Raw genomic sequence first — 26,050 nt, forward strand, 5'->3', positions numbered from 1 at the left:
TTAAGAAACAATGCTGAACCTTACAGGTGCACACACCTTGCAGGATTCCTATGCCATTACCTCATAAAATGGAAACTGAGTTAAAGAGAATGGAGCAGATTGGCATAAGTGAGAAAATCTCTGAGCCAACAGCATGGTGTGCCCTAGTGTAATCAGTTATAAAGAAAAATTGAAAAATATGAATCTGTGTGGATCTTAAGACTTAATGAAGCAATTTAGAGAGAAAAATATTTCCTCCTCAGAGTGAAAGGCACTACTGTATTATCCAAGCTGGATGCCTTGAGTGGATTCTGGCAAATTCCTTTAGCCAAAGACACTGCTAACCAGACTAAATTTATCACATCCTTTGGGAGGCTTTGCTTTCAAAGATTACTTTTTGGAATTATCAATGCACCTGAAATTTTCCAAAGAAAGATAGCAGAACTGTTAACAAACACAAATGGAGTTGTAGTTTTCATGGGCAATCTTAGATGAAAGAAAACGAGAAGACCCTCAATGAAGTCCTAAGCCTAATCAGACCATCTGGACTAAAGCTAAACAATGAAAAACACATTTTCCACTTACCCCAAATTGAGTTTTTGGGGAAAACAATAAATAAAGATGGGAACGTAACCCTGAGAACGTAAAAGCAATTTGAGAATTGAATGCGCCAACTAATGTACCAGAATAGAGACATATACTGAGAATGGTAAATTACCTTGGTCAATACCTACAAGACAAAACCACTGAAAGAACTGTTAAATTCCAACATTTCTTGACTATGAGGGCCAAATCGAGAAATTGCCTTCCAAAAGGTAAAATAAATGATCTCAACAGCTCCAGTTCTCAAGTACTGTGATGTGAACAAACCCACAAGGTCAGTGCAGATGCAAGCAGCTATGGCGTAGGTGGTGTTTTGTTGCAACAACATGGCTCTGAGTGGAAGCCAATTGCATTTTGTTCTTGCACACTCACGGTAGCAGAAAAACCAATATGCACAGATTGAAAAGGTGTGCGCAGTAAGAGTATGGGCCTGTGAGAACCTTTACAGATATCTGTGTGAACAGGATTAGTTTTCACTGATAACAGACCATAAACTGCTTGTAACCCTCACCAATGGAAAAGTCCTTGATCAAGCACCACTGAGATGCCAACGTCCATTGCTATGGTTAATGCCATTTAACTCGATTGTTAAATATGTCCCTAGGGAAAATCTGATAGTAGCAGACACTCACACAGAGCCCAACATCACACTCAGTTACCTGTGAACTCTAAGATGACATAAAAGTGTTCATGGAGGGCCTGGGTGCATGCAGAGCATTGTCAGAAAAGACACCACACCACCTTCAAAAAGCAACCTCACAGACACTCAACTTCAAGGAGTTCTAAATTACATTGGGGTGGCTGGCCCAAGTATCTAAAGGACACTAAGAAAGTGACAAGAGACTACTTTGTGGTATGTGGACAATTAAGCAAGTCAAATGGACTCATGATTAAAGGCAATTACCTTGCAATTCCAAACGAAATCAGAGGAGAAATCTTAAACCTCATTCATGAAGAACATCAAGGATTAACTAGATGGCCCAACCAGTAAATGGCCCAACCAGTCAGTGTGGTGGCTGGGCATCAGCAAGGACATAAAGAATAAGTATCTGTATGTGAACATTGAAGAACTAACAGACCAACACAACACAAAGAACCTTTAATAAAAATGCCTCTATGAGACAGATGTTGGAAGAGACTAGCTGCAGATTTCTGCAAATTCGTTGGGCATCATTACCTCATCATCATGGACTATTTTCTCATATATATAAAAATAATGTACTTGAAAGACATCACATGTTTCAGTGTTATTGAGAAACTGAAGTGCACTTTTCCTCATTTTGGTATTCCAGAACAATGACAGTGGTAGACAATGGATCCCAATTCACTACAGTAGAATTTAAATTCTTCGGAAGAAAATATGATTTTGATCATATTACTAGCACCCCACATTACCCATAAGCAAATGGAGAGGCGGAGAGAGCTGTACAGACAGCCAAAAAAATCCTATAGCAGGAAGATCCATTCCTTGCCCTTCTAAGATACAAATCAATACCAGTAGCGACTACTGCGTATAGTCCAGCACAACTGCTGATGGGAAGACAATTCAGAACTACTGTTCCAACTTTGGAAAAGAATCTTTCTCCAAAGTGGCTAGACATGAAGAGAGTAGCCAAATTGGACAAAAAGACTAAAAAAGCTTATGGACACTTTTACAACAGACATCACTGAGAGAACTGACAGATCTAGAATCTGGTGACTGTGTTCATGTCAAATTGGGTGGAGAAAAAGGATGAACCACTCCAGCTGTCAAAAAGAAAAAGAATCCAGGGCCCAGGTCATGTGTGGTTGAGTGTTCAACAGAAACCGTCAACATCAACAGAACAAACAGTTCAGATGGTAGATGCAGAACAAGAAGACTCAAGGATTCCAAACTGATGACCACAGCCAGCTGTTGCAACTAATGGACAGCCAAATGACCAAGTTGTTACATGTTGGGGTTGTGTAATAAGAAAGCCAGTACAATTCAGAGATGCTTAACGGATTAAACTTCAAAGACTGCGTGATAGTGTACATATTGTAAATGGTAGGATTGTCGAACTTAAAGGGAAAGATGTAATGGAATGCTAAACTGTATTGTACTGTTCAGCCACTACGTTGCAATGTGTAAAATACTTTATTTAAATGAACCTCAGCCATACCTGGCATAGCATCAAAGGATCTTAAGATGAACACATCTGGTGCATGTAAGCAAACTCTGTAACTAGTCCATTTCTGGTACAGAAGTATATGACACTCTGGAGAAGTTAAAGCCTTTCATGTGGAGGCCTCCAGATCATAATGGCAGCTGCAGAAGCTGCACTCCCATGGGCTCTGATTCTGGCTGGTGTCCCTGAGCCCCCGCTCTCAAAGTGTGTGGAGTTGATCGTGCCCACATGCAGACTAATCCTGAGTATGCCAGCATTATGCTACACTAGGATGCTCTGGAGTAGGAAGGGGGACTGCACTGCAAAGAGCAACCATGTTTATCTGCTCCTGGCCCATGGACCCCAGTCCTTGCAGAGCAACCACAAGGAGAGGTAAAGCCTCAGAACTGGATCTGGGTTCCCTCCGCTGATGCCCATATGAGAAGACATACCTATGCTATCTCTGACTGAGTTAGCATGTTAAAAATAGAGCACAGCTCTGGCAGCAAGAGTGGTGTGAGGGGCTTGCTCACCCCCCAGTATGTGCCTAGCATCTCAGATAGGTACATATTCAGAGCAGCTAGCCCCTTCTACCGTTCACATCAGAGCTATTGTGGGTATGTCTCCTCAAGCTGGGAATCACATCTGTCACTCAAAGAGTAGACAGACCCATCAGCTGAATTCTCCCCTCAGTTACATTAGGAAACCTGACTAAAGTAAATGGGCCTGTACTGGCATAACTCAAGGGAGAATTTGGTCCATCTTGTCTTATATTTTTTTTTTTTTTTGCTAATTCTGCTTAGTGAGAGCTATTGGTTTCCCACTTATATTCACATTAAGTTTCTAGTCCATTGTTAAAAACAAAATAATTTTTCTAGAAAATGTCTATCTTGTATGAAAATTGCTACAGTGATCTTTGTGTTACCCATTTTCATAATCTCTTGTAATATTATAAAAGTGAATTGTAGACAATATTTTTGATGTCACCTGCCTTACATTTTCTTTCTTGACAATATACTACTGAAATTTTTCCAAATATTGCTTTTTTGTGTGACCCATGTCCAACTTTTTATGACTATTGCTAATAATTAGAGTAACTGTTTTTCAACAATGTAAATATCTTACTCAAAGTTTTGAGCACTGTCACTAAAATAAGTACTGTATTGCTCACAAAAATACTATAATGAACCATTTGCAGTACAGCAAAACGATTTCACCCTGTGAAAAGAGAAAATTTGGCAGTGAAACAAGCAGTTGAAAGAAATCTGAAAATAATGGTTGCCCTGTTAGCACAGAGAGCAAGTACTGAGAAGAATTAAAGGAACGTTTCATTTGTAAATCCATTACAGAGCCCTGATTATTCACTAGATTGGTTAAAGCAACTATTTCCTCTTTAAAAATGCATTTTGATTTGCTGTTTCTATCATTGCTGGATATGGCAGTAAACCAGCAGTGTCATAAAAACAGAAGACGTAATTTAGAAAATAAAGCAGCTTAACCTGAATCCATTGAGAGAGTTTTGTGATTGGCTTCAGTGAGTGCAGGCTCATACGCCTAGGATATGCTTGTTTTAAAGTCTTGGCGCCTCAGTCTGACCTCATTTGAATGCAGTGGAGATACTCCAGGCTTACACCAATGTAACTAGGAAGAGGATATCTCCCCTGTCACTCATAAAATATTATATTTAATAATCAGTTTGAAATTGTTGAAAATGTAAATCAGGCAGGATAGAACTGAAAATGATGTCTGTACCATATGTAGACACTGTATATATTTTATATATTGTATGTGTGTATAATGTGTATGTGTATATATACATGGAATATCAAAATACATGCATTTGTGTGTATACAATCGGATTCTTCTCAGCTCAGGGTTTAGTGTTATCTTAATTACTTACAGTGTATGAGATTAGACTGACAAGGTTCCTTTTGTGTTAAGCAAGAGCTCACATTCCTGAGTGATGAGCTACTCTCCTCTTTGCCTCTAGATGATCACAGGAAACATTCTTAAAAACAAAAAAAGTTTGTAACTTGTGACTGACCTAATTGTGCAGTGGCAGGGCATTTTATTGCTCGGCAGGGCAGATCTGTGTTACAAGACACAATTGGGCTTTCCAGGCTCCATAACCTGGTAGGTGAGAAAGCGTGCTGTGTATTGCTGAGCACCATGTAACTCCAGTTAGAAAAGACATGGCACACAGTATGAAATGTTAACACTTATTTATCAACTGCAGGCCTAACTCTACACTATGTTACACTGGTACAACCCAAATGAAGTTCATGGAGAAGCCTGGATGTCACTGAGAGCGGAGTTTGGCCCCGTTGTATATTTATTAGCATAGACAGCCTTCCAGAGTACAGCAGTGTTTCAGCAATGTTAATTTATCTGTAGTAATTATTATCTGTGTACCAAATCCTGAAGCCCTTACTCAGTCTTTAATTGTGACCTGAGTGACAGATTCCACTGAGTAAGGATGTCAGGATGTGGCCATATATTTGCTGTTGTGTTGGGAGTGGTGTGATAAGAGGTAGAAAGGAACAAATGTCTGGGTTTTTTCTTTTAGAAGCAATTTCAATCATATCCTTACTCCTTCCTTGTTGAATAGGAAGGTGCCATTTTACATTGTCACTTTTCAGAGTAGAACTGCAGTTTAATGACCATGGGGAAGTCCTCACATTGAATCGTGTGCCTGCAGGAGTCAAAGGCTGAGACACTTGTTTCAATTCTCACTTGGGCCTAAGGGCTTGGGTGAGAGTTATTTATTTTGTTTTGCATGGTATGGGGTGGGAACTTTGGGGATCTCAAGACATTTTCTGAAACTGGGCAACTTGCTGGATGATATTGACAAGTGGAGGGCTCAGACCCATTTCTCCACATCAGGAGACATTTGCTGGGAAGGGGGGAAAGGTGGGGCTGCTGGGAGACACAGAGGAGGAAGGGGAGAATTCCACAGGCAGACACACATTGCAGGGTGGGATGGGATCACTCCAGCCAGCTGTGCTAGAACAGCAATCTGAGCATGCACAGCTCTGGCAGCAGCAGACGGACTTATTTATGGCATGTTCGTGACAATAGATGTAGCCATTTTATTGTCACATACAGAACTTCATGTATCAAGATATATTGCATTGTGCATTGCTTCTAAACCAAAGGCCACTCTGTTTGCTTCATTCTTTAAATTGCTTTCTTACTTCACTATAACATATTCCACTGTGATCTGTTCTTCTCTTACTATAGCTTTAATACATGTATTTTTCAATGTAATTGAAAAACAAGCAGCACAAACAGTATGGTGGTGTTTGTATATTGTGTATTTTCTGGTCATGTTATCCTTTTTCAGTGTTGGTGATTATATACTATGGTTATTCTCAGATCTGTGCATGTGTTGTTGCTCTTCTATACACTTTCCTGTACCTTGACCATAACATAATCAATTTACTGCCTCATTTATTTTTTAAGAATATTTTAATGGGATTTTTAAATAGGATAAAATCTTTGATTAAATGTGAAAAAACAAGAGCTAGCATCATAGAAAATAAGGTCAACAAAATTGAGTAATATCCCCTCCAAACTTGCAGTGGAGTTTTTGCAGTAGCCTCAGACATAAATATGTTTTTACAGCACTTATAGCTTTAATCAGGATTTGTAACCCTATGGATTTTATTGCTTCTGCTGTCAGAAATCAATTTCAGTATTTAATGGCATTGGGTAACTCAGCCAAGGAGAATTTTGGTTTGATTTGATTTAAATGTTATTTGAAGCTTCATTGCTAAGATACATCTTCTAAAAATAATTATTTTATTTAAAGCTCCATTTCTATGATACATCTCTTTTTTGTTTTCTCACACAGAGTGGTCCTCAGTTGATTTAAAAGATTTTTTTAAAATCCTCAGGAATAATATACTACAGCTCAAAATGTAACAAAACAGATGAAATAGTTGTTTGTCTGCATTCCTCCTCTGATTTGTGGATTCATGTATTATTTCTAAGTCTTGGGCCCTGATCCTGCAAACACTTAAGCGTGTGCTTGATCTTACCCATCATTGTAGACCCATTGGCACCAGTGGGAGTAGTCACATAATTAAAGTTCACCACAATCATAAATGTTTGTAGAATCAGGTCATAGCAGACATTTTTATCTAATCTCTGTAAATATAATGTTAATTCCTTTTGTTGAAAGAAATCTGTTTGGGACTCGAATCTGCCTCCAATCCATCATCAAAACTGTTGACATCAGTGGGAGTTCCCTGTACATGAATAAATTGCAGGATGGAGCCCAAATTCGTATATACCTTTGGGGGAATCAAAAATTGTATATTTCACTTAAAGAAGGGGGGAAAGCATAGAAAGTTAATTGAAGTACTGAGTTAACAATTATACTGTGTCTGTTAAAAGTCTCATCACTTCCATCTTTTTACAAGGTTAAAGATTGACTTGCAAAAGGAAAAATATTGTGTGTGTTCCCTGTTGTTGCTTCTTTATAAAATTGAAATGTTGGGGTTTTCTGTTCTTAATAATAATAATAATTAATTAATAATACTTAGGTCTTATATAATTCTCTTTGTTAAAGATTAACATAACTCTGCCCCTTTGTTTGAAGGAGCAGAAAGCTTCCACTCCTAAAATCCTCCAAGAAGTTTTTCAAAGTAAACAGAGACAGACTTGAGTTTGCTGACATTTATAAAGGAAAAATGGTAAGGAAAGAAATGTGCAAGGGGATATGCAAGAGGAGAACCTCACCTTTCAGGAAGTAAAGATAGGCAAAGCCCCCATTTTTTTTCCTTTTGCAGGTCATCTTTATCAAATGTCTGCTGTTTCTGGTGGCATTTCCAGTCAAACAAGTATTTATATCAAGGGTGAAAACCAGGACCCATTGAAGTCAATGGCAAAACTCCCATTAACTTCAGTGGATCCAGGATTTCACCCTATGTTCTTTCAGTTATCTAAGCATGAGCAGTGATTTTTAGCTAACTATCTTTACTACATCTCATTCAGAGAGCCTGCAGCTCACACATGATAATATTTATGTTGTGGATGTTACGGTTTTGGAACTATCAGAGTTAGAGGAGACAACATCAGTAAGCAGCTGTTTTGCATCAGAAGACACCACTGAAGACTCAGGTGTTGTGAGCTCTCCATCTGATGTCATATCTTTGGATTCACAAAATGACAATATGAAATTGAAAGACAAACCAGTGAATGGTCAGGAGGACTCGGCTGAAAGGGATGGAATTTGCGCAGCAGAGTTGTGCTCTGTGAGGAATACCTCCTGTGATAGCAACGATTCTGGAAATGCTCACCAGAGGTAAGTCCCACTTGTAAAACAATCTAAAAAAATCTCATTTGCCTTTCTTCTAGGAAAGCATTTAGCAAAGCCAGCTTCTACTTTTTGTTGCTATTTCATAACCCAATGCCAAATAAACACCTAAGGGTTCATCCTAATGAAAATGTTTCGTGCCAAAACGCCCTAAGATCACGTGCTTGTAACAACTGGCAGAAGTAACTTTTTTGTTTTAATTTGTAATTTCTTGCAAAATTCTGCTGCTCTTCAAAGCTGATTTCTCCATGAAGGCTAAAATAATTCTGTGTCATAGTTTGGTTAATTCTGCAGCAGTGATAATGTATGGGGGAAGGGCTGTAATTTTATTGCAGATCAGCATATCCACAACAACACTGCCAAGCAAGGAAACAGTGTTTTTTAGACAAATCAATATTTTCCTGCAGTTTCTTCAGCCCAAATATCGCAGCATTCAGCTAGTACATGAGAACCTGGAAACTGATTACAAACACAAGGGAAACTGACTTTTCTATTTATTTGCCAAAAGTCACATAGTGAGTCAATGGCAGAACTGAAGGAAAACTCAGTTCTTAGTGCTCTGCAGATGCAAACCAGAAATCAAGGGCAGCTATGCCACCAGCAAGGAAGGTGGTCCCAGACAACATACAGAAGGGCACCTGCTCTGTGTGATACTGCAAGATTCGAGGGGGAAAAAAGCCTGTTACTTTTTGTTTGACACAAAGCCAGTGCTCCCTCTGTTTAGTATCTAATCTATTGTACCTTCAAAAGAGCATGGAGCATTGGCCTAATTATCTCCTTCCACACATTTCTGGGGGAAAACTTGAAATAAGGGATAAATTGGCTTGCAGTCAATATTTAATCCCTAAATTTGATGATGGGCCTGATCCTATTCCCATTATTGTCAACAGGTACAGGGTCAAGACCCTATGGATGTCTTTTTGACTCTGTCTTCCATGTGTCTTGTCCTTGCTGTACAATCCATTATATATCCCCTGATAATTTCTTTATGGAGGATGACATAGACTAGCATAATAAGTATGATTAGCACTAACCACTTGATCCAAAACCCATTGAAGTCAGTGGAAAGACTCCCATTGATTTCAATAGGCTTTGTATCAGGCCCCATGAGAGGAATAAGCAATCTTCACCTGAAACAGCAAGGCCCAAACTGATTAGTTAAAATATGCATGTTCAGGCTGTTGTATACACTGCCCAAAAGTAACTACAATCTTTACTACCACAAACACTCCTTACTCATCCCCAAATTTCATATCCTAATTGTGACTTTGAAGCACAAAATACACCACAGCATAGTCCAGTAATATAGCATTCCTAATCAGTGCAAAATATTTTGCAGCATTTGGTGGCATGTTTCATGCTTCCCAATAAAATGAAAGACCTATTGCATGCCAATAAAATGTCACATACCACAGCTTAAAAGTCAACATCTGCCTTAATTTTCACTTCACAGTGAGGCAAAAACATCTCTCGTTTTGGATTCAGCTTTGCCTCTCATCCACACAAAGGTGACAAAGTTATGATTATAGAAAATGTTAGGAAATGTTACATGAAAGCAAGAGATCTAAGTTATGGATCATGTGGGAAATATCACTTTAAATTAGCTAACTTCTGTCCATGTAAAAATCTCAGTCCTCATGTTGAATTAGCAGATTCTGGGTGGTTTTTGCATGTATTACCTTTTTTTTTTTTTTTTTTAATTCACTTCTGTGAGTATGAAATCTCTTCAGATCAACATTAGGGCCCTGTGGGACCCTAAAATCTGTAACTGGTTTTAGTACTACGGCAACAGCAGCTGGTGCTGCAGTACCAGAGATGCTGACAGAAAAATCTTTGAAACTGCTGTGTTCTCTCCTACAGTGTGTGAATTCCAACTCTGCTCCTAACCTGTCTGCAAACAAACTAGTATTGAAAACAATGCCATTTTTACTGCCCTTGAGGTCAATTTCTTAAGTCTTCAAAAAAACACTTCTTAAGAAAGAAAATAAATCCATTTGTTTATTTTTTAAAAACCTGTTTGTATGAAAATCTTAGATTCATTATCTGGATTTGTGTCAGTTTTGAGCACTGCAGGAAAATTTGGAGTATGTTATTTTCAAAGCTCCTGTGTCATAGCAGATCCACTGTCTATGTAGTGAAGTCAGCTGAAGACTTTGGGATTTTATGTACTTCCTTAGATGAACAGGGACTGTAGAAATGGGCCTTCTATGCCATCCCATCTCCTCCATCTGGAAGCTGAACTCCCAGTGAAGTTAAAGTCCAGTTTTGTATGAACAGTTGATAGTAAGTTATACTTTCTTATATTTCTGTTCCTTAGCGATTGGAGCTCCTGTAGACAGCTATGCATGAAGTTCATGGAGTCTTGCTAATTTCTACCAGTTCCAGATATTAGGATCTAGCTCAACTTTAAAATTAAATTAAATTAAATTAAAATTAAATAAACTGGAAAGCATGTAATTGCTCTAAAGGACAAGTAATATGTGATGTAAAATGCCATTGTCTTGATTCACTTTAATAAACCAGGAGCCAATTAGTTTTGGGGTATATGAAAGTGCACCAATTAACAAGAATGGGATAGAGTCATCTATGGTTCTGAACTCCATTGAGCCCAGTGCAGTTACACCAGGGACTAGTTTGGCTTAGTATTTGAAAACTGATTGTAAAGGCGATTACAGAAGATTCTAAACATTTGTATTATTTTTACTAATCAATATAAAGTTGACTAAACGCCAGGCTTTATTTACCTTACAAAATAAGTATTTTCTAGGAAAACAGACCTATTACAGAAAGAAAAGGTCTGAGTTTCATTTGCACTGAAGTCACTTTACACTGGTCTGGCTGTGGGAGTAAATTACATTCACTCACTTTAAGGCCCTACTGCACTGCCCATGCTGTAAAGAGCCTATGACTAAATGAAAATCAGGTCCAAAGTGTTTACATAAGCTAATGAGTCCCACATAATGCTTAGCTCATGCTCCAGGAGGTATTCTGCAATGTTGCCTACTTTTGGCAAATTATATTTTTTAATTCATTTTGTTAAGGCTTCCAGGGGCCTTCAGGCATGGGTGGCTTTAAAAATTAAAAGATTATTTATTACTAATTATCGTAAGGGATGTGTGACTAAACTCTGAGAAAGTGCAACTGAAATGCATGCCAGCCTTTGAAATCACAGGAGAGAATTACAATCCGAGTCTGCCCATTTGATGCAAGTCAGACAAAACCATGTGTGCATTCAAAGGCAAAATCTGGCTCTTAGCATGCAGTAGACTTGTATGTGTTTGCAAGCATAAATCTATGCTCAGATATGAAATAACATGTACAACTATCTTCACACTTTCAGAAATAACAATGATTATAGCATTTGTATTTCCAACAAAGTTTTGTCAAGTAGAAGGCCTTATAGGGTGCTTACTATCCATAATACGCAGGGCAGAGAGATTTCAAAGTAAGACCCCAAATCCTGCGAGCTGCTCCAGCAGGTGACCCAAGTGCTTGAGCTGTGCAAATAATGGATTTTTTGTTTCATGGGCAATTCCAAAAAATTGGCCGCGGGAGGGGGGGGAGAGATTTTTGGATCAACCCAAAAATGAAGTATTTTTAAGTTTCTGGTGAATGAGGGGGAAAAAAGATATAGGGTCAAACAAAACATTTTGGTTTGATTTCAAGCATTTTAATGTGTTTTAAATAAAATTAAAGGACGTTTCTGAACAAAAAGTGGTTTTGAACCAAAACATCAAAACATTTATTTTCAAAAATGTCTGAACAAAATGTTTTTTGGTTTTTTTTATCAGCTTTGTTCCTTTTTCAAAAGGAATAGCTCACTGATACCGACACACATTTGTGAAATGTTTTGATGTCGCCGAATCTGCATTTTTGGCAGGAAAAAGTTTTGGACACAGAATTGCACCCAGCTTTGCCAGGTACTCATGCTGGAGTCCTGTTGCCTTCATGGGGCGTTGCCCATGCACACTGAACAGCTTGCCGGGTCACTAATTTTCAAAAATATAATTTCGTGTCTGTTTTGGGGTTAAGTAGTCTAGTGGACTGGACTGGGAATCCCATCTATTCTGGCCTCTGCCATCAACCTGCTGGGTGACTTTGGGCAAGTCACTTCACCTTTCTGTGCCTCTGGTTTCCCTCTTGCCATTTGTCTGTTTTAATTGTAAGCTTTTTGGGGCAGAAGTTGTTTCTTGCTATGGGTACGGCTACACTGAAGCTGGGAGGTGTGATTCCCAGCTCACGGAGACATACCCTTGCTAGCTCTGCTTGAGCTAGTATACTTAAAATAGGAGTGCAGCTGGTGTAGCATGAGTGCCAGCTCGGGCTAGCCGACCGAGTACATATCCATAGGGAGTCGGGGCAGTTATACGCAATTGGCTAGCCCAAGCTGCCGCCGTGCTACCCTGGCCTCACTGCTCTTTTTAGGTGGCATCTCAAGCAGAGCTAGCAGGGTACATCTACACTGGGATCAGCAACCTTTGGCATGCGGCCCATCAGGGAAATCCGCTGGCAGGCTGGGACAGTTTGTTTATCTGCAGCGTCCGCAAGTTTGACCGATCGCAGCTCCCACTGGCTGCGGTTCGTCGTTCCAAGCCAATGGGGGCTGCGGGAAGCGGCATGGGCCGAGGGATGTGCTGGCCTCCACTTCCCAAACCAAGGCCAGTGGGAGCTGCTATTGGCCGAACCTGCAGACGCTGCAGGTAAACAAACCGGCCCGGCCCGCCAGCGGATTTCCTGATGGGCTGTGTGCCAAAGGTTGTCAATCCCTGATCTACGCCAAAGTGTTTTCACAATGCTTAGCAAGTGGACTCCAATCTCAGTTGGGGGCCTTAGGATCTACCATAATAGAAAAAATTATTATAAGCATCATTAAGCATTGACCCTGAACACCCTTTCAATCTAACTCTCTTCCTTAAAATTCCTCTTTGCAACTGACTTCTTTTGATTAGCATCTCATCATGTACCTGCTCACAAAATTTTAATATATAGTATTAAATGAATAATAAGCAAACCACAGAGAAGTTAAAATGTTGCATACATAGCAATAAACACATCTCATGATCTCTTACAGTTGTAACTCCTGTCCTCCCATACCCCCTCTTTTCCCATCGTTTTGTTTGGTGTCAGCATGCTAGCTCCTTGGGGCAAGGATCGGTCAGTGTTATATGCCTGCAAAGCATCATGCACACCTACTGTGTGGAACTATATAAACAAACATTATTCAGGTTGTAAAATTAAGCAGTCAAAAGTTAGGCTATGCCAATGCAACCTTCATTTGGCCCCTTTGTGCGTATGTATTATGACATAGTCTTTAATCACACGATCACATATTATTTTTTCTGCAGGACCCTGGCCTCATTCTGTGCACAGGATGGGTAGTGCTCACTTAATGAGCAGCTATTCAATATTTTTGTTTTATCCTCTTTGCTCAGTTTGGGGCCCCATGCCTTATTTACTGCACACTATTCAAACCCCTCTCTGAAGTCAGAATTATTAATTTCCTCATGAGTTTATCTATGTTGCTTATCACTCTTGTATCCAAGTACTTCCTGAATACTAATTAATTTAGTTTCACAGCCCCCCTTTGAGATGTGGGGTTGGCATTACTCCCATTTTATACATGGGAAATTGAGACACAGAGAGATTAAGGTCAAAAGTGTCCACTAATTTTGGGTTCCCATTTCAGACTCCTAGGAACTGATTTTTTCAGAGTATTTAGCAGTATATAGCCCATAACATGTTCAAATATAGCTCCTGCTGACCTTGAAGTTGCAATTCTCAGTGCTCAGCACTAGAGCTGGGTGAAATGTTTTTAGCAAATAACGTTTTTGCTGAAAAATGCTTTTGGGGGGGCTCCAAAACCATTTGCAGATTAGGGTCAAATTTGACTAATAGTTTCAGCCAAAAAAATATGGGAAAAAGCTCAAAAAAGTCCAAACATTTTTCTTTGACTGTTTTGAAACATTTCATTTTGGCTTTTTCATCTTGAAATGGCATTCTATTTTGAAATCTGACCAATTCTTTAAGACACACACACACACAAAGGTGAAAACCACCCAAAAATGTCCAAATTGAACCAAAAACATGAAAAAAAATTGGTTTCAGTTGACCAAAATATTTTTGGTCTATTCAAAAGCAATATTTTTCAAGTTTTCAATCTGACAAAAAAAAATCCAAAAAATTGATATGGGTTCGAATCAAGCCCATTTTTTTCTAGATATTTTGGTTCAGCCCCCAGATTGAAAAATCATTTATTTTCCCTGCTCTATTCAGCACTTCTGCAAATCAGGCCCCAGAGCCACAAGTTGGGCACCCAGAAAATGAGGAACACACCAATTAGTGATTGTCTATGACAAGTTTGATTTAAGTGACTTGTTTAGCATCACTCAGGAACCCTGCCATGCAGGCAAGAATAGAGTTCAGTTCTCCAAGGCCACATTAACCATGAGACCCCCTATTTCTCTTCCTGCAGGCTCCTGACTTATTCACTACACATCTTCCAGTTTCACCAACAAATGAGGTAGGGGTCCTACAGGCAACAGCCTCCTTAATTACAAAACCCTGCTCCAGATCTAGAACTGGACCATCCTATGCACTAAATGAGGTGGAGCGCTGTAGAAAAGATAGTATGTGATCATGTAATTAAAGACTATCATAATGCATATGCACAAGGGAGCTGAATTAAGGTTGTCTGGACAACTTTAATTCTGACATTTCCTCACATTTGAGTGAGTGACTTAGCAACCTTAATAAACTTCTTTAACATAGATTTGTGTGTGTAATTTCCTAGTTTTTAAAAAAGCAAAATGAAAAAAGAGAATTTCCATCTTGTGACATCATATTGATCCCCACATGGGTCATTAGAGGGTTGGAACCTTAAGATCCACCACACAGACCTTTGCAACTTGAGCTAACAAAGTAAATGATAGCACTAGAGGGTTGCCATCCTGTATGTGAACAAGCACTAGCAGGTAATGAGAGACACGCTTTCCCGGTGAGTTTCACTTTCACACATATTTGCTGACAGCAAAGAAAAGGGGAGACTCTGGAATCTTGGCTTCCATTCCAGGCTCTTGAGGTCCATGTGTCTAGTGGGGACATACTGTTCTGCCCATTTCCTGTAAGCCTAACCCTTTCTGCCCCACCCTCTCCAACCTGTCCCTGCCTTGTCTCTTTTGCAACTCTTTTCTGTGCAAGAGAAGTGGTATACTGTGGGTTAATTCATTAATGTTTGTATATAAAGCACTCGGATAATGTTAGATGGAAGGCCTTTAGAAATGCAAAGCAGTAATATATATTAAGCAGCAACATTTTTATTTTCAGTATAGTGTTTTTTGACTAGTGAACAGGAAAGAGACCTATAGCAGGAATGTAAATTATTTTTGCTACAAAGAAACAACCCAGTTTTTCTCTCAAATATACTCATGCAGTTCCCATTACAATCATTTGGTGGTAATGCTTATATATCTGAGGACAGAACTGGGCCCACATATCCTAGTCTTGACAAGCCAGTTTCTCTTCGAGATGGGAAATAGATGCATTCAACCTTTGTGCACACTTTTACCCTCCTATAAATATAATACACTCCAATAAACCTGATAACCAAACTCTCCTGTGTCCAAAAAGGGAGTGCTGCTTGCCTTTTATTCTCCTTTAACAACACGAAAAGCAGGGATATGTGGCATTAAGACAATGGCAGAATACAGACCGAATGTTTTTTCTTTTCTTTATTTGCCTGTCACTTTCAGAAACCTTGCATTAAAGACAAATGATGACTTTGTTATCTAACCGCTCCCAAATGGAATGTACTTTCCAGTACATTAACAGCATACAATTTGGCACTGTTTGCAGGTTTTGGTCATATGAAGCTGGAACATTAAAAGTTTTCACACTGAAGTTCACTTGCACCTCAGAAAGGCGGGAGTAGGCTTAGGGGCAAAGGAGATCATTTTCTAATGTTTTGGCGGGGGGGGGGGGTCAGAACTGGAGGTGTCAGACTGTAGGCTGCCCTCTGGGATTGTGGTTGCCTAACTGTGCTGTTTTTCAGCCTTCACATTCTCTCTCAAATGGCAAATCAAAAAGCCCCTTCACCTCTGACAAGATGAAGAGGAAAACAAATGCTTTCAAAGGTTTTGGAGGACTGTTGGCTAATTTGGAAAACAGCTACTTCCACTATTAAAAAGCATTTAGCTACATTAATCACAAAAGCCAGTCCAAATGGCAATACAATACATGGAGATTGTCTGGGGTCCCCACTGTGACTTAGTTTAAATAGAAAGCCTTATTCACGAGGATGCTCTTTCAAAACCATGTTCTCAGGGCAGCCTAAACTCATTCAATATCTGTCTGCTTATGTAGCTCCCATTCCCATAGTACTACCTGTGTGTCCTCCAAGCATTTCTCCTCACGTCACTTCTCTGAGCTAGGGAAGGATCATTAGTCCCATTTTACAGATGAACAATTGAGGCATAGAGAAAGTGTTTTGCCCAAGACCACACAAGAAAGTCTGTGGCAGAAAAGGGAATTGAAGCTAGGTCTCTTGAGTCCCTGCCCGTTGTTTTTAATCATAGGATCATCCTGCTACATCAAATGTCAGGCTGGTTTCTGCAAGCTACTGAGTGCCTCTTGTGAGGTGCCAAGTGCTCTCAACACCCATTCAAGTAGCCCCCCTAAGTGGAAGTCATCAGTTCTCAGCACTTTTCAAGATAGGGCCCACGATTATTTAGCATTAATGAGCCTTGTGCCAAGATCGGACATTCTGGGAACCGCTAACCTGGGTCTTTTGATATTACTGGATGAGGGTAGAAAATCAGCATGACTGTTCTGTCTCCTTAAGGCAGTTCACATAGCCCTGCGTTACCCATTGTGTTTTTCAGCAACACTGTTCTTGTTTTGCAGCCATCCGCATCTGATACTCTATATCAAGCTTTCCAATGCTCTAAGTTCACAATTGGGTTAAATTGATCATGTGCTAAAACCCAAAAGAAGTTGCTCTAAATATAATGGCAGCGTATCTGACTGCAATTATAGTGCCTTTAACTTTTAAAAAGAAAAGCAGTATTTATGACTAGATGTATCTGAGCTTTTTCTCTTCCCCCTTTGAATTAAACTTTCTCAGAGAAGTCCTTCTTCTGTGGTGCTAATTTGACAAAATGCTGCTGTAACTTTCATTTTGTCTCCAGCTGAGAGAGTGACTGTGGAGAAATAATCACATGTTGTGGCCTCAGCTCAGTGGAGCATTGAAGTCGGTAGGTGAGCAGTTGCTGCGCTCCATCCTTTGCTCTTGCATGGATCTCTGCTAATCTGCCTAAGGAATATAGTGAGCAGCGTCCTGGAGCTATGCACATTTGCTCTTTCTAGCTTAGCTAAAAACTCAGCAGTGCTGTAATTTTCAGCACCTTGTATTGTATGAGAAAAGCAACCTAAAGTTTATCATGTTCTTTCCCAAATGAAAAAAAGTGTGTGAGAAAATGCCATTGCTAATGTTTATCCAGCATGTAAAACACAATATCAGAATAAATCTTATGTTTGTCTTGGATTCTAGCCAAAACAGAACTGTCAACAAAAGAAAAGGCTAAAGGGTCGGGAGGGAGGGTTTAAAAAGAAATTAAAGGCTCTTTTGTTTTCTTTTGCTAAATACTGTCGTGTGAAAAGTTTGTTTTAAGCATATTTATATGTCATGTGAGCTACTGGAAACCCCTAGACCTTCCCCCTCACCCAAGACACACACACATGTATTTTAAAACCATGATAATTTCGAGAAGATCCCTAATATTTTTATATGGACACTGGAGGGTTTTGTGGGCGAGAAGAATTAATCTTGTTAGAATTAAGAAATGCACAAAAAATTGCACCTTCCCTAAAGCCTTATGCTTAAGAGAAAAATAATAATAGTACAGTACTTTCATTTTCAAAGCACTGTACAAGCAACTAATTATCTTCATAACACTCCTATGAGTTAGGTTTTGTTATCTCAGTTTTACAGCTAGGGAAACTGAGGCACAGAGGTTAGGAAGCAGACAATACTCTGTCACTGCACAAGTGCACAGAGAAATTGGGAAGAAATCCCTGGTTCCCCGGCCCATTCTGTGCCTATTAAGGGGAAGTAATAATTTAGCTGTAAGGGCCAAATCCAGCATCTTGGAAAGGCTCTTACTGATTTCAATGAGAGATGGATTAGATTCTACACAATGTCCCTGAGACCACACAGTGAGTCCATACTACAGCTAGAATTGGAACTCATGACTTTCTGGTTCCTAGCCCTAGAGCACAATCCGCTAGACTTTCTGTCTGTAATGCCACTTTCCTATGTATTTTAGGAGACTGAATGAACACTGTCAGAATAAAGCATAATAAATTACTCCTGGGGGCATTCTGCAACAAAAAATTAAAAATTCTGTGCCAAAAAAATAAAAATTGTGTGTACAATATTTTAAAATTCTGTAAATTTTATTTGTCAAAATAGCACTACATAATCACGCCAGTTTCAATTATTTTGTATTTAGTTTCAATACCTGTCAGCAAGTATGTCAGTAACAATACAGACACACACAAAAATTCCCCCAGGAATAGAGAGTTAAAGAAACCCCTATGACAACCCAGTTCCTGTTTCTCTGTCCCCTTCTCCCCCACCGTCCCCCCCCCAGCCTAGCCAGGAGGTCCAGAAACCTGCACCCCTACCCCCACAGAGCCCAACCTAGACACCCGCCTCTCTCTTTCCCCTCACCCCCAGAGCACAGGGATCCAGAAGGAGAAACAGTCTGATGCTCGGTCCCAGGCTTGCACAGAGTTTCCTGCGCACCGCCCTCTCCTTCCCTCAGGGCGTGCTAGGACCTGCAGCTGCCAGGAACCCTTTTGCTCCCTCCCCCTCCCCCTCCCCCCAGCAGTGTCTCTTAGGTGTGAACTGGGCTCTGTCGGGTCCAGCAACCCCTAATGGCAGCCAGCAGCACTGCAGCCCATTTCTGTGTAGGAAAGGAAATTCTGCCTGCACAACATTAATTTCTGCAAAATTCTGCATTGCGCAGTGGCATAGAATTCCCCCAGGAGTAATACTTTTTTGGGGCAGGGGCGAGGAGTTACACATAAAACGGGAAGAAATAGTTCGGACTCTGGGGTCAAGAGGATGAGAGAACAAACAGCACATGACATTAATCATGAGGTTTAGTGCACTACTGGAATTTGCTTAGATACTACAGTGATGAGCACAGTATGAGAACCTACTCATAATAGAGCTCTGCACTGTATCTGGATAACCAAGCTCCTTGCTTAGGCCTGGTCCTACAAAGAGCTTAGATAGTTTGGTAATTTTTCTCAAATAATTAATTCCATTTACTTCATGTTTTTTTGTAAGATTGGGGTCTTGCATCCTCTGGCTTCTCCACTGGAGCCTTCAGTTCTTCAGCCTATAGATCAGATGAGGAGGAACCTGTCTTTTCTTGCTCCCTTGCCTTTCCCTGGGTCTGTTGACAAGAAAACCCAGGTTAACATAAGCATTGCAATGTGACTGGTGGTTAACACAGGTAGGGCCCGATCCAAAGTCGTGTGGAGCATCTTCAACTTCCCTTGACTTCGGTGGATGATCAGCACTTCCTAAGATCTGGCCCATTGTGTTGTTGAAGCAATGTGTATATATACTGTTCGCAGTCTGTTTCCTATATAACATTTTGGTTTGTCAGTGCTTTCTCTCTGTATTTAAACAATGGATTTTGGTTACTGGATTTGATCCCAATTCAGCACAGCACTTAAACATTGCTTTCAGAGGGACTTACATGCCTGCTTGCTTAAAGTTAAGCAGGTGTTAAAGTGCTGTGTTTTAATTCGATTATTATTCAGCACATGGTCAAATGCTTTGCTGAGCTGGTGTCTTTGGCAATGGCAAACATCTGAAAAATGTTCTGGAGCTTATTTATTTATTTGGCATATACTGGGGGCTTGATTCTGATCTCACTTACACCAATTTATATAACTTCAGGGGAGTTACTTCTGATGTACGCTGGTGTAAGTGAGAGGAGAATTGGGCTCAAGGAATTTATCTGTGCATTTAAGCACAGAGCTGCACGAATGCTGACACAGTAAAGCAAGAAAGTAGAGGTGAACTTTAAAAGACATTGATTCTGTTCATTCTGCTGTTCATCATTCAGTTCATTCTCCTATCAGTAGGAGACACTTATATAACAACAAAATGGCATAAAAAGTAAATGTGTTGAAAGAGGTTAATTAAGTCAACAACAGAAACAGGAGAGACAACCCAAAAATTGAATTCAGATGTCTATTACAAAGGGCAATAGCAAAAGGACTTTTTGCAGCCCAAGCTCAATAAACAAAAACAAAATGGCTTCTGGTAGATTCTCATAAGGACATAAGAGCTGCCATACTGGGTCAGACCATGATCCATCTTGCCCAGTATCCTGTCTCCAACGGTGGCCCATACCAGAGCTTCATGGAGAATATACAGAATAAGGCAATTATGGAGTGATCAACCCCTGTCTTTCACTCCCAAATTCTGGTAGTCAGAGATTTAGGGTCACCCCAAACATGGGGTTGCATCCCTGACCATCTTGGCTAGTAGCCATTGATGGACCTACCCTCCATGAACTTATCTAGTTCTTTTTAAAAACTCAGTTATACTTTTGGCCTTCACAATGTCACATGGCAATGAGTTCCACAAGTTAGTTGAGGAAACACTTTTTCACAATTGTTTGTATTAAACCTGCTAGCTGTTAATTTAATTGGGTGACTCTTGGCTTTTGTATTGTATAAAAGGGTAAATAACACTTCTCTATTCACTTTTCCCGCACCATTTTTGATTTTATAGACCTCTATCATATCCCCCTCCTTAGTTGTCTCTTTTCTAAACTGAAGAGTCCTAATTGTTTTAGTCTCTTGTCGTATGGAAGCAGTTCCATACCCTTAATCTTCTTTGTTGCCCTTCTCCCTTTTCCATTTCCACTGTATTCTTTTTTTGTGTCTCATTTTATGTCTCATTTTCTGAATGGTTCCTAACATGCTGTTAGCCTTTTTGACCACAGCTTCACACTGAACTGAAGTTTTCAGAGAACTATCTACGGTGACTCCCAGATCTCTTTCTTGGGTGATAACAGCTAATTTAGAACCCACTGAAACTCAGGCCTATTTTGGGGAAGTGCTGAGTGCCTATTAATTATAACTGCAGTTGAGGATTCTTGGCACTCAGCAGTACCCTGCAGTCTGACTCAAACACAGACAGCCAAATTCAGGCTTATATGATTTGCTGAACAGTTTTACTTGAAGCAGGACATTTTATTGTATTTTTAAAATAAGAGGGCCTCCCAGAAGGTAGCATTTTTCAAGGATGGATTTGAGTGAGAAGGATGACACCATTAGGGGCAGAAGGAAAGGGAAAGAGTTTCAAGAGTTTAGGGGCATGGAAGATGGCACAAAGGTGGAAGAGGAGAAGAGTATAAATTGAACATACAGGAAAGAGGCTTGGGAGGAGTGTAGGTAGTGGGTGAGGGAGTAAATGGAAACAGGGCAGATGTGGACAAGAACTAGTTGTACAGTGCCTGGGTGAGGATAAGAAGTTTGACAGGCAAAGGGAAGCCAGTGAAAGGATTTGAGAGTGGCTGGAGCAGGAAATTATTTTGTTGGTAATCTAAGCATAAGGACAAATTATTACTGGGATGTCACAGACCAGCAAATTGTGACTTAAAGTGAGGAATAAGGAGAAGGAATAAACAAACTCCTAGGGTGAAATCCTGGGTCCACTGATGTCAATGGCAAAATTCCCACTGACTTCAATGCGGTCAGGATTCCACCTCTAAGGAACAAAGATCTTGTTGTCACACAAATATCATTGGTATTTATATAGAAAAAAAAAAAAAGAAAAGAAGACGACAAGTGGAGAAAATATGAGGCCTGATTCTGATTTCACACTGATTTTAAACCATTGCATAACTTCATTAAAACCAGGGGCATTACTGTTGATTACACTGTTATATTTGAGAGAAAAATCAGGCTTACAATAAATACAATTAGAAATGTCTCCAAAGAGATTAGTTACCCCTTTTTCCTCCCCTCAGAATGAAAAATGGATGTTTAATAGAGCTTCATTGTATTTACCTTTAATTTCAATTCATATGTGTATACATTGTGTGCACAATACAGCCTGCTTTAAAATGACGCAGATATTCAAACGATTTCCATTTGGGCTCTCTCCTTTGTACAGACTTCACAGTGAAACCGAGCCATTTCTTTGTGACAAGCTTTATTAATCCTAATCTTTTGATCACCAGCACACTGAGACCCCACAGTGCAAAGATACTTTAATAAGAGACGTGGTTGTACCAGTCTGGTGCGTGGCTGTAGCTCTGCATGGGTTTTGTTCTTTTGGGGGTATGTGCTGCCCATCTACAATGAAACCAAAGGGGTTGAAATGAGAATGGATTTCAGAGTGACAATGCAAAAATAACCCCACCATTTTTCTCTTTCAATTAGTAGCAGAGATGAAGAAACGACTGCAGCTAAGAATGACAATGAGGACGTATTCATTGCTGCACGACTCCGACAGACTTTGACTGAACTGGATGAAGATTTAGAAGGTAGGGAACTGTGTAAGCTACAAAAGTAGTAAGGCACGACAAAAATATACAGAGTCAGTTTCTGCCCTGTGCATGTGCAGGGTTCTCATGGAAGTCACTGGGAGCTACACGTATATCTGTGAGCAAAATTTGGCCCACACTATACATTTCTGCTACTCCAACCCATATTGTTTTGCTGCTAGATCAAATCAGTATCCTTAGGCTGCTATTATCTATTTATCCAGATATTTATATGGACATCACTGTATATGAGTGCCTGCTACCAGAAAGGTAGTACTTTATGGGCCATATTTTCTGCTGGCATATTTTCACTGACTTCACTGGAAGTAGAGAATTTGGCACTATGTTTGTGATCAATGTGCTTTGTAGCAGGATCCTATCGTTTTACACCATACAAACTCCTTATATTTTGTCAGGATCAAATGGAGAAGGGAGGATGTTTTCTGTGTGATATTTCAACTGCATTACTACATGTAGTTTAAAGTTATAACTCTAAAATCCTGACCAGAATAGATTAAAAGAGACTAAATGTCATCGCAAAGAAATACCCTGCTTCCTAACCACCTGTGATTAATCAAAATATCACACCGTTTTGTTTGATGCAAAATTATGTGAACCTTTTTTTAAATCTCATAATTTTGCAGCATCTTAGAATGCAGTGGGCCTGATTAGGATCTCATTTATGGGAGTTTTATACCATTTCAAGTCCATTAAGTTGAGTGTAATCACTCTTGATTTACACCAAAGCAATTGAAAGAAGAAATAAACCCAATAGCTCCTTTCACAGTGAAATTGTTACATTCCTGGATGATGATGGGAGGTGGGATGGTAGAAAAGGAAATGTAAGTTCTGTGTCTTTGTTGGCTTGCTTGAGGTAGTCCCTCAGACAGATTGTTTTATTAACCAGGTTTGAAAATCATAATTGAGAGATGTTTGCCATTTTTCTGAAATGCTTCTCCTTTGGAGTATTGCAGTGAAGTGTTTGTCACTGAGACGTTAGTGACAGTTAAGGTATAAACAGTAGACTAAATTCTACCCTCAACTACACATATACGATTCCCATTGACCACATCCGGAGGTGTGCACGCACAATAGGCTGATGGTAATCATCAACCAGACAGTAAAATGTATGCAGATACTGCTTTTTCTTACAACAGGAACACGTATGGAAACTTGTGAACAGGTATGTCGTTAAGTTATGTAAGTGTGATCAAAATCCTGATTTGCTGATTTTTCTAAACCATCTTTGAGTAACTGACAGTGATGTTGCACATATCTGACCAATTTGTGAAAGTTTTTGTTTACATTTTTGCAGCAATGGAAGGTATACATTACGAAGCAGATAACGACTCTGTATCAAACCACACAAATGGGGCGTCCAGCCCGCATTTCAGCGATGCAGACACTGCTCAGGATGCTGCCTTTGGTGTTCCAGTAACAATCATAGATGAGATTCTGAATATTAACGCAGTAGGTCCAGCTGAAGATGAAGAGAATGCATTACTCCCTAATGCAGATGATGAAGATATCTCAGCTGATTCCATTAATTTAGGGAACTTTACAAATAATAACAGTGCAGGGTCTTTTGATAAGAAACATGTAGATGGTGGATCTCTGAATATATCCATGGACTTAATTCACCAGCAGTCCTCTGACGATGTATTTAAACCCCTGCCCATAGAACAGAGGCGAGAGATGTTTGAGTCTCTTACATCCTCGTTTGAAAAGAGAAATGAAAACAACCTGGGACTGGAAAACAGCTATAAACATGGTGTTAGTTCTGAGGAATGCAAACCCATGCTGATTTCTTCTCATCTCAAGCCTAAGACTCAAATCCACATAGCAAGAGAGAAAACAAATCAATATAATGAACAAAATAGTCAGGAGAGATTCCTGAACAAAGTGCACACAGAATTGGAATTCAAGCCCCCATCAACCAAAACAACTGAGGAGAAAGAAGATATCCTGTCACCACCTCTGTGGAGTCATCGTGCCCCTACTTCCATAACAAGCTTTAAACCTAAAGTAGGTCTGACAACCTTTAAAGTTGTCCCTCCCAAACCTGAAATAAAATACTTCGATAGAGATAATTCCTTCTCCACTGGTGCCATTAAGATAGATGACCTAGGCAACCTGATGACTCCAAATGCTGGTAAGAAGAACACATCAGATATTTCTTCCAATGAAACTGATGAACCTCTTATTAGGAGAGTAAAGGAATTCTGGAGGTCAAACTCTACAGGAATACAATCTGACAAGTCTATAGAACGTAATTCTAAAAAGTCAATAGTCACTGTGAGCTCCAAACCCTTTAATTCAAAATCTGAAAGCAAACCTATCTCTCTAACAGATGCAAAACCAATACCGTCTCAACCAGTAACTTCAAATATGGCTGAAAGGCATTTTGAGCTCGAAAGAATCAATCCACCTGTGCCAGCCTCACAGTCTCAGGTAAACACATCAGTGTCCCCAACAATTAACAAGGACAAGACAGAGTTCCCATTTCTAAAGCCTTATAAAAGAACTTCAAGCCATTATGTTGCCTCTGCTATTGCAAAACGCCTCGATCCACTTATGTTTAAGACTGATTTGATAGAGAAGCATGATAAAGAGGAGAATAATCATGAAGAAAAATTGATAAAAATTGGAACAGAACCTCTCCCCAAAGGGTGCATTATTATGACCAAAAACAGCCCTATGGAAATAAAACCAGCAGAAAAGAGAGACTCTTATTCAAATATTTTTACTTGCAGTCACAAAGCATCAAATAGCAGGTTGACGCTTGGTGATAATTCTGCTGTGGAAAACAAAGCAGTGAACATCGGGTTACTGAATCAGACAACCCCTGTAGGTTTCTATAAACGGAGTATCAGTGTACCACTTACTAAATCCTCTTCAAAGGATAACAACACTACAGAAGGTAATCACAGTTTTAACAGCAAACACAGCATAGTTGATAAAAACACACATCCTTTGTCTGATCAGAAATGTGAGAAGATGGACCATACTAATTCTTCCTCATCGTTCACATCACCTGATCTCCCAACACCTACATCCTCTTCCAGCTCATTGTTGAGGCCCACTAAATGGCATCCTGCTAACAATATACAAACTAATTCTTCAAAAGCATTGTCAGAGCTAAATATTATGCCTGTAAATAACCACGTCATTTCTCAAAAGGATGAGAAGCCTGACAGTATAAATAAATCTGATGTCACTGTACAGACAGATATCTTTGGGCCAAAGAAGAAGTTTAAACCCATTGTCCAGAAACCAATTCCAAAAGATGCATCTCTGCACAGCACTTTAATGGAAGCCATTCAGACTGCAGGAGGAAAGGAAAAACTCCGAAAGGTAAAGTGGAGACTTCATTTAGGCCTTTGAAACTGGAGAAAGCCTGCATTCATTGGAGTAGACACCAGCCTGTTTTATAACTGGTACTCTTG

General features: G+C 39.7%; 1 protein-coding gene across 11 annotated transcripts in view; it reads left to right on the forward strand.

The window, feature by feature from the left end:
• Window positions 1-26,050, forward strand: part of COBL (cordon-bleu WH2 repeat protein) — a 233,747-nt gene that overhangs the window by 196,899 nt on the left and 10,798 nt on the right. For 8 of the 11 annotated variants that reach the window (XM_073332705.1, XM_073332704.1, XM_073332703.1 and 5 more), the window contains 3 exons: window positions 7,707-8,016; window positions 22,501-22,604; window positions 23,920-25,958. In XM_073332705.1, the coding sequence (XP_073188806.1) occupies window positions 7,707-8,016; window positions 22,501-22,604; window positions 23,920-25,958 (2,453 nt within the window). Of the gene's footprint in view, window positions 1-7,706; window positions 8,017-10,205; window positions 10,312-22,500; window positions 22,605-23,919; window positions 25,959-26,050 lie in introns of those variants that run through there. The other 3 variants (XR_013635369.1, XM_073332702.1, XM_078851670.1) reach the window with 3 other exon arrangements.

Source organism: Lepidochelys kempii, chromosome 2 (genome assembly GCF_965140285.1).
Source record: "Lepidochelys kempii isolate rLepKem1 chromosome 2, rLepKem1.hap1, whole genome shotgun sequence".
Lineage (NCBI taxonomy): Eukaryota > Metazoa > Chordata > Testudines > Cheloniidae > Lepidochelys > Lepidochelys kempii.